Here is a 10,111-nt window from a genome sequence, read left to right as displayed (position 1 = left end):
TACAGGGCACAGTATTTGGCTACAGTTTTCTATTTGGATCATAACTTCAAAAACTTGTCTTCAGCATAGTGGAAAGTGTGGAATTTTTATCTGGTTGATACTGTAACTTCCAGCTAGATAAGACTTAGAAAAAGGTTCTTGTACGACTTTGGGGGCGACTTGGGGCGACTTGCATAGACTTCTATACAGAAGTCGTTTTGCAAGTCGCCCGGGTAGTCGTGTGCAGGTCGCCTCGGTGAGGCGACCTGCAAGTCGTGCCGCCTCTGGTGTGAACCGAGGCTAACAATACAGGGCACAGTATTTGGCTACAGTTTTCTATTTGGATCATAACTTCAAAAACTTGTCTTCAGCATAGTGGAAAGTGTGGAATTTTCATCTGGTTGATACTGTAACTTCCAGCTAGATAAGAGGGTTGTGTTTATTAAAAAATGTTAGCTTAATTTCAATAACCAGCCCGTCACTTTGATTGTATATACTGTATAGGTATATGGAATACTTTTTGAAACACCAGAATCATATTTGTATAGTATTTGTATAGTTTGGCAAGTTTGAGCTGGATACGTACATTTCGACAAGTGCTTTGGGGAAACTGAGGCATGGAAAAGATGATGTCTGACATTTAGCAGGACAATTCCATTCAATTTTGCATAACTGAATAAAAAGAATCATGCAACATTCAATTTGTCATACCAACAGAGAAAAGGATAGTCAAAATGTTATTTCAGCAAAAACGTTCATCTATATGCTACAAAGGCTTTTGTATGTGTTTTTATTTTGGTCTCTGTTGCTTGGTACATAAAATATTCAACATTTTAAAATATACCTAAAACACATCATATATAAAATATAAGAAGTATTTTCTCCCATAGAATAGTCTTTATTGTATTACAGTACCACTGGAGGGAACCAATTGTACATGGTCACTGTACAAAGGTTCGACCCCACTTTAACACTCATCATTGTTGCTCCACAAATTGGACTTTACAAAGTAAACTATGCACCCCGTGTCTTCTGTTTCTTGCCACAACTACCATTAACTACCCTACTGCCTCTAGCTATGCCTTGCTGGTAGCAATAGCACCATGCTGTTACTTCCTGTGATTACCTCTGCACCAACACATCCAAATCAAGTATCATTATTGAGATCACATCTCTTTACAGAAATTGTTCTTCATCCCAGTTCTCTACATCTCTTCCAGTTAACTCCTTCAGCCTGACCTCATCGGTATAAATTTTTTCATGGGAAAGGTTTACCTTTAATTTCAATGGCCCTGCTTATTGCAGGTAAATGCAGCATGCCCTATATATTAACCACTTAAATAGTGGCCATATTAAAGTGGTTGTAAACCCTTACGGACCACTTTTACCTACAGGTAAGCCTAGATTAAGGCTTACCTGCAGGTGCAAGAAATATCTCCTAAACCTATACGGTTTAGGAGATATTTCCAAAAGACAGGCGCCGATGTCAACGGCGCGCAGGCGCACTGAGCATGCAGTTTCTAAGGGCGATCATGCAGTTAGTGGCGGCACCAGCGCGCATGCGCGGGAGTGACATCGCGGCTCCGGCCAATCACAGCACCAGAGCCGCGATACCCGGAAAGAAGATGGACGCTTCCTGGAAAAGGGGACAGCGGTGACATCGCAGGCTCCTATGTCAGTTAAGTGACACATAATGGGCTACTATGCGATGCATAGTAGCCCATTATGCTTTACCTTTGCAGGGAAACAAAGAGGAAGTAAACCCATTAGAGTTTAAAAGTGGTTATGGCTGCAGCAATATGCCATAACCATGGTATTGTTTTTTTTTTCAGCCAGCCATTTTCTAACTGCTAAACGTGATCCGAGAGACCGATTAGCCGCTGGATCACTTTTAAAACCAGAGGGAGCGGTCACCCCCCTCCTGTCGCTTTCTGGTGGTTCTCTGGCTTACCTGAGTAATCGGTGAGCCCGGGACCCAATCCGGCAGTTGCCAACAGTAATTAGCTGAGGAAAGATGGCCTCAGCTAAACGTTATAGTCTAGCTGAGCCGGCGCAACTTCATGTCACTTCCGGTTCCAGTCCCATGTAAACAATGCCATTTTTTTTTTTTAAAAAGCTTTAGATCTTTTTTTTTTTTTACCTAATGTTTTCCATTGTACAGGAGATATGTGAGGTCTTATGGATCCCAAAATCTCTCCATAAAGAGGACCTGTCATGCTGTATTATCACAAGGGATGTTTATATTTCTTGCAGTAGCAATAAAAGTCATCAAGAAACTTTGTTTAAAATGATAGTTTAAAAATAAAAAAAATGTAATAAAATAATTTAAAGAAAATTGAATGTGCCTTCATCTCCCCCCCCGTGCTCACACGCAGTGATGAATGCATATGTAGGTCACGCCCATATATGTAAACAGTGTTCCCACCACCTCCTCTGCAACTCTAAAATGGTAACCTGTAAAAAAAAAAAAAATGTAAGTGCCGCCTACAGAATTTTTTGGTAACGTAGTTTGGCGCAATTCCATAAGCATGCGCTAGTTTAAAGCATGACATGCTGGGTAGCTATTTACTCCGCATAACATCTTTCAAATTTTACATACATTTTGGTTGTTCAGTATATTGCGTTTTGTTTTTTAATTCATTAAAGTGTATTTTTTGTGTATAAAGAAAAAAAAAAAAAAAATCGCTGGGTAAATACCGTGAGACATAAAAAATTACAAGGATCTCCATTTTATTCTCAAGGGCCTCTGCTGAAATTTTTATTAAATAAAAAAAAATATTATATATATATATATATATATATATATATATATATATATATATATATATATATATTTTTTTTTTTTTTTAATCTATTTATCTATCTTATGTTTGGGTGGTCAAAGTAATTTTTTTTTTAGCAAAAAAAAAACAAATCAAAAAACTGATTTTTACATATACAAGAGAAGTGTCAGAATTGGCCTGGTATTGGAGTGGTTAAAACACACTAATCTGCAGTGCATTTGTGAATGTAATGAATGATTTGTAAAGCGCTGCAAATGCGAACTGAATCGCCTCAAGGCGCTGGATGCATTCTCTGTAGTCAGCCTCTAGAAAAGTGTGTGCAAGCCACATAGAAAGCCATTGTATTTCCACTTGAAATGCAGTTCACTACATTAAAAACAGACAAGTGTGAACAGGGCCTGAGAAGAGTGGGCTGGAGTCCGAAGATCCTGGATATATCAGGTGATACGGTTACATAATGTAACCTTAAATAAGAATGTCTTCTGTTAGCCCAGGTTCACACTGCCCACGACTTCAAAGTCGGATCCCATCGCATTTTCAGCACGACTTGCATGCGACTTCTTTAACAGAAGTCAATGCAATTTGTACCAAAAGTAGTGCAGGAACCTTTTGCTAAGTTGGAGCGACGCAAGTCACACCGATTAGAACGGTTCCATTGCCCTGAATAGGGTGCGACTTCTGATGTGACAAGAGCTCCAAAGTCGCAGCGATTGTCGCATCAGCATTAACCGGGCCTTACAGCCTAGATTAGTTGGCCTCCACCCAAATCTGGTACTAAACAATGAGGTTAGTAAAAAGGAAGCCCAAAAGGTCAGTCAGATGTGCAAGCAAGATCCAAAGCAGCATTAGGCTTCTTCATCTGGCATCCTGGCACGCAAGTATGATAAAAAAAAGAGGGCCAGCTACCCAGTGCTCACTACTCTACATTTTTAGTGGTCAACCAAATACATTGTAGCCAGTAGCCCAATAATTTCTTGTCTAGGGGATATATGGTAGTGTTTAGAAACATCACTGCACAAACAGTGTTCATGAAATTGTTTTTAGTCCAATCACATGACTCTGAGGTGTTATTAATGCCAATCATGGCCTGATGTATAAGGCTCTATGTTCCCTTTAACATGAACTGTGGAATATTTCAGACTTATGAAAAAATATAAGTCGTAATATCGTGTGATTGTCATAGGGATTGCTCTCCTTAGAACTAAACATAATTGGTTCAGTGTTCTCTGTACAGCTCTGTGTCACAGCAATGCAAATATCAATAATAAAAGTGCATGGTTGTAATAAAAACTTTTGACAAAGCCGGGGCATGAATATTTACTAAATGATTAATAATAAATGAGCAGCTAACAATAATATCATTAAGAACTCATTTATTATCAATGTTTCATTAACTCATTTATCATCAACGTATTATACAAGCATAAATGCAATTTTATACATACATATATAGTCATACCCCGATTTTGTATAATAGGGGGAAATTAAGGTAACAGACTATAAAGTAAAAAGCTAAGTAATGATGTTCAATATCCCCATAATATTTAAAGACTCTTATGACCTTCCTAATACAATTAAAGCAGAGCTCTAGCCTCCCCCCCTCACCAAAAAATTAAAAGTCAGCAGCTACAAATACTGTAGCTGCTGACTTAATATTAGGACACTTACCGTTCCAGGGGTCCTGCGATCGGCTCTCGGGTGCCGCTGTTGCCATTCACAGCCATTTCCCTACTGCGCATGCGCGAAGCGTGCTGCGCTTTGTGAATGGCCCGGCAGCCGGGAAGGAGGAGGGGGCCGAACTTTCTGGGGACCTCACCGCAACAAAGGTCACCCAGAAGTGGGGATGGGTACCTGTCAAAAATAGGTACTCGCTACCCCCCAAAAGGTGCCAAATGTGGCAGCGGGGGGGGGCTAAGCAAACAAGCAAAGCTTCCCCTTTTGGGTGGAACTCAGCTTTAAGTAAAATTGTGATGGCTCATTTGCTGTGGAGTGTGTTAGACCAGAACACAGCCCGACACCTGCTCTGCTGCTCAAGACTCATGCTGAAGAAGTTGGCCTTTTGAATCTAAAAAAGGTCTTCTTCCTGGTGATGCCAATGCTTATGCACACGCAGTGATTTCACCAAAGAGTGACAGATGGGGGTCCTAAGTGCGGCAGGTGACTACCTCATGGCATTGTCCTCACAGTGGCTCACAGGCCTGGACGTTCATCATGCATAAGACTGGAGAAGGACTGAGTGGGACCTGCAGGAACAGTTGGCTCGGATAAGACCTATCTAGGAAATATACCAATTGAAACATTAAAAAAACATTTTATTTAGGAAGTAGGGAGCTCTAAAAACCTTATAGGGTCCCTCGGGGCTGCATATGCAGTATTGGAATCATAATAACCTTTTAAAGTTAAAAACATGTTCTAATAGTTTATATAAAAACATCTTAAAAAAAAAAAAAAAAAACATTAAAAAACATATCTGTTTACAGCCAAAACTTGGTTAGCTGATTCAGCCATTAGACAAGCAACTGTGCAAATATGCAATGTCCCAGACACTGGTTAGCAGCATAGATGAATAGACCTCCAATTTCAATATGATGTAGGTGTCTGCGATCATGAAGGTGTTTTGATGGTCCCCATTAGATATGAGTTTCATCTTTCTTCCAGTTCTGGGGGTAATTTTGCCTTTGGTAGTTTGAGTTGCTATGGTGGATATGATCCAGAGGAACCACAACATCATCAGGATGGTGGGGTGCCTTGTTTAATTCTACCACTCGAGGTACTACAACAGACCAGCGATCTGCAAGAATTAAATACATTAGCATTAGCTTAATGGAAACAAATCACTGTATATAGTCATGTTGGCCGTACACAGGTTTAGAACTGCCAGGCACTAAAATGTCTTTAACCTCCCACCTCTCCAGATTGATTTTCAGCACATAGTTCACTATGCGAGAAGTACTCTCTTCCCTAAAGATGGGTACACAACATACAAATTTTCGCCAGTTCCTGAAAAAACATCCAGAATTCACTTAGTAGGTAGCCCTGTCGGCCACCTCCCGCCTGAGATCTTTTCTTATAAAAGGTGAAGGAGCTGGGCGGAAAATGTGTGTGTATCCAGCTTAGGGTGAAAGGGACCTTGGAGCCTAACAATAGTAGACATGGTATAGTAGAAAACGTCAAGCAAGAGCATCAAATTGAACACTGTTTATTACTTTCATTGAAAAAAAAAAAAAAAGAGAGAGCTTTGTGTTTTTAAAGTGGAACTCCAATATATCCAAGCACCACAAACCAAAAATGCCATTTAATTAATCTTTAATATTCAAAGCAAACTCATCCATCCATGTCTCCATGCTTTATTTTGTTGAGAAATCACCTTGAAAAACACCCCCTAGCATTTCTGGCCATGGCCATCTTGAATATGAGCAGATGATTCATGTAGCATTAATTTCCTGGAATCCACCTGCTCTTAGCTCAGGCATGCAAGAAGGTGAGGATGTGCTTAGGTGAGAAAGCCCCTCCTCCCCTACTGAAGACTCCTGGAAAGTATGACATAATTTGCCTAGGCATTAAAACCAGGAAGTAACTGAAGAAATGTAAAACAAAAAAGGTTTAAAAAAACAAATATAATATACATTCCTATCCATTAACTAATGATAGCAGCATAAAGATTAAAATAGTCAATGTTGACTGAGAGAGTAAAGTTCCACTTTAAAAAAAAAATGCGGAAGTGTAAGAGAAACCATACAGAGAATAAAAGGAGAAAATAAGGAAAGAAAATAGAGGAAAAAACGAACTTATAGTGGATGTTAACCCTAATGCTAAATTTTTGCTCCCCTTTGGTCTGTTGAACATATTATTAAAAGCATTTTGTAAGTATGCTTGATAATTAAAAAAAAAATTCTTCCAGAAATTCAGTGAGCTCCCAACATCCAATGCATTCTTCCTTTGCTGTACTAAAATTCATAAAGTATTATCAGCCCTGTCCATTCCACATCTGAGCACCTTCCTCTCTCCTCTTAAAGCACCTGAGGTGTTCTTTAGTTCAGAGGTAACCTGATGATCTAAATCCTAAACACGGGTGTAACAAATTCCTCCATCCCAAACTCGCTCATCCATGTCTTTATGGACCTTGTTTGTGCACTGGTGCGCAGTCATGTTGGAACAGTGGAACAGGAAGGGGCCATCCCCAAACTGTTCCCACAAAGTTGGGAGCATGAAATTGGCCAAAATGTCTTGGTATGCCGACACCTTAAGAGTTCCCTTCACTGGAACTAAGGGGCCAAGCCCAAGCCCTGAAAAACAACCCCACACCACAATCCCCCCTCCACCAGATGATTTGGACCAGTGAGTAAAGCAAAGACCATAAAGACATGGAGGAGCGAGTTTGGAATGGAGGAACTTGACTGGCCTGCACAGAGTCCTGACCCTACCCCGATAGAACACCTTTGGGTTGAATTAGAGCGGATACTGAGAGACAGGTCTTCTCGTCCAACATCAGTGCCTGACCTCACAAATGCACTTCTGGAAGAATGGTCAAACATTCCCATAGACACACTCCTAAACCTTGTAGACAGCCTTCTCAGAAGAGTTGAAGCTGTTATAGCTGCAAAAAGTGGGCCAACTCAATATTGAACCCTACGGACTAAGACTGGGATGCAATTAAAGTTCATGTGCATGTAAAGGCAGGCCATCCCAATACTTTTCATAATATAGTGTATATTCCAAGTTGTCCTCACTGCCTCCTCATAGTGACTCAGTTACCTTTGGCCAAATAACCTCCTGCTCTGTTGTTATGTGTAAACACCCTGGGTGCTTGTGCTGTGTATTACTTTGCCTTAATTGTTCCACAGTATGTCAGATACTAAGTATAAAAGAAGCAGTCCTGTGGGCCTTTCCAGCTCACAATCCTCTAACAGCTCTAGAGTGGACTGCAGCACTCTTCAAAGAGGACTTGACGCCAATAACTTGATCTTTGTTTCATGACTGGATCCACACACTCCTCTCAGTCTTCGCTAGATCCTTTCTTCATTCTGTCCAGGGACAGGGGTTGAAGGGTTTTATACATGGTCGGTCTCATTTCCAAATGAGTCTCCTTTCTATTACTATGGATAGATAGAGGAGAGAAAAAAAAACAAAACACTGATCTCCACAACAACAATATAAAAAGTGATTGCTCTGCATGCCCTTCAGCGGAGAACATCTGAGGTGTCCCTCGACACGTTGTCAAAAAAGCCACTGGCAGGCAAAGTATTTTTTTATCACAAAAAAAATACCAAGGACTCCAACTGGCAAAACCCTCTGAAGCCAAGAAGTGTTCCTTTTGTTTATACCAGGCCTTCAAGCCCAGCCAAAAATCTGTTGTAAATGCTAGGCTCCCAAGTACTCCCTTCAAGTTCTTTGCACTTTCCAAAGTAGAGGGGGGACATCTATTAGTCTTTGCGGATACTTGTACCAACAGGCTTTCTGATGCTTGGGTAAAAAATATATTGTGTCTAGGGGCTACATGATAGAGTTTGTCTCTGTCTTCATCCCACATCCTACTGTCAAATCTGGCAACCTCTTCACAAACACTGACAAATGTCAATGCTGCCTTTGCAGACCTCCTATGTCAAGGAGGCACTGCCACTGTTCCTCTAGCAGAAAGGTTTCAAAGTTTTTACTCAAACCTGTTCACTGATCCCAAAGCCAATAGGGGGCATCCATCCCATCCAGGATCTCAAAGCAAAGTTTGCTGCCCTTCTTTCTACTGCACCTTGCATGCTCACAGGGCATTCCTGTAGTGGCCTATCTATACAAACTCCTACTGAGATAACCGCACAAATTTTGTAAGGCAATGTCAGCCAGACTGTCCAGGCTCTATGAACATCTAGTTGGCTCTTGATATGGGTCTTTTTGACTCAGTCATTTCTATGGTCCTAGAAATGACTGAACTCAGTCCTTTCACCAGTGTGTTGCCAGAAAATATAATCCCCAAATATATTCCATGGGACAGATCTGACCTGCTCCAATCAGGCCTAAATCAGCATTTGGCCTTAACTACCATCAAGGGAAAAATTTCTGCTCTCTCAATCCTGTTTCAAAGCCCACTTACCTCTCATTCCCCAGTGAAGGCTGCTGTACAAGGTGTTACCGACACGGTTCCACCTGTACACCTTCCAATGATTCTGTGGGATATCAACATGGTTCATTCAACCTTTTGAACCAAGTCACAGATATCCCTTAATCTGCTCAAACTCATGAGGTAGCTTTCCACATTACTTATCACCTCTGATAGGCGAGTATCTGAGTTGGCCGATTTGTATGCAAAGTACCTATTCTTATCCTTCACAAGAGCTTCCTAGAGGTGGTCACTACTTTCCACCCTAATCAGGACATTGTTCTTCCATTTCTGTCCTGCTGATTCATCTTAAAGCCTGGTACACACCTTGAGTTGGGTTGAAGGGAAAAAAAAAACAAAACCTGTCAGCTTCGGTCGGAGCTGCTGTACTAACGATCCAACATTAGTACAGAGATCTCCCTCAATGAGCTGTTGTGTTCTGACAGGGGGACGGGCCCTCCACTCCGCCAGAACACTCCAGTCAGCGCTCTCAGCCATTGGCTGCTGGTTTTACAGTATGCTCGTCTGACAGAAGCCACCCCATTGGGTTCTGTTGGACTGGATCCCATACACAATGGTCGAAAGTCGGCCGCTTTCTATTGAACCGCCCAATGTCACCCAGCATTCTAGCCTGTGTGTACAGGGCTTAAGGAGATATCCTTTTATTATTTGAATGAGGCTAGAGCTGTATGTGTGTACATACCTCTCAGCTACATCTTCCTAAAGGTCTTCGTAAAGGACAGCCTGCTACGTGTTCCACCATTTCTCAGTGGCTCAGACAAGTTATTTTTCAGACCTACCAGCTTAAAGAGGAGCTGCAGTCTCCCCCCAAAAAACTAAAATTCAGCAGCTAAAAATACTGTAGCTGTTGACTTTAATATAAGGACACTTACCAGTCCTGGGATCCAGCGATTTCCTCACCCGAGCAGATTCTCCAATTTGCTTTGTGTGCAGTCGCCGGCATATTAGGTTAGTGAAGCCAGTTTCCTACTGTGCATGCGCGAGCCACAATGTAATTTGTGAACAGTCCTGCAGTCTTCTGGGACATGTGATGTGTCTCAGAAAGCCGCAGGGGAAGGAGTGGGGGGGGGCAAACTTCTGCACAGATCACCGCGGTGATCTGAATAGAAGTGGGAGCAGGTACTTGTCAAAACCAGGTGCTCGCTTCCCCCTCCCCCAGCAAAAAGGGGGGAGGTTACAAACAAGTATGGCACACTTGACAAGATCGGTGAACGCTTCCTGGGCTTTTCAGTATCAA

General features: G+C 41.5%; 1 protein-coding gene across 2 annotated transcripts in view; it reads right to left on the bottom strand.

The window, feature by feature from the left end:
* Window positions 1-753: 753 nt before the first annotated feature.
* TRPV4 (transient receptor potential cation channel subfamily V member 4) overlaps window positions 754-10,111 on the bottom strand; it is a 159,176-nt gene continuing 149,818 nt past the window's right edge. For both annotated transcript variants that reach the window (XM_073629684.1, XM_073629693.1), the window contains exon 16: window positions 754-5,553. In XM_073629684.1, the coding sequence (XP_073485785.1) occupies window positions 5,393-5,553 (161 nt within the window). In that variant the 3' untranslated portion in view covers window positions 754-5,392. The remainder of the gene's footprint in view (window positions 5,554-10,111) is intronic.

This window comes from Aquarana catesbeiana, linkage group LG01 (genome assembly GCF_042186555.1).
Source record: "Aquarana catesbeiana isolate 2022-GZ linkage group LG01, ASM4218655v1, whole genome shotgun sequence".
Classification (NCBI taxonomy): Eukaryota; Metazoa; Chordata; class Amphibia; order Anura; family Ranidae; genus Aquarana; species Aquarana catesbeiana.
Note: the sequence above shows the minus strand (reverse complement) of the source record. Positions and strands in the feature narration are given on the sequence as shown.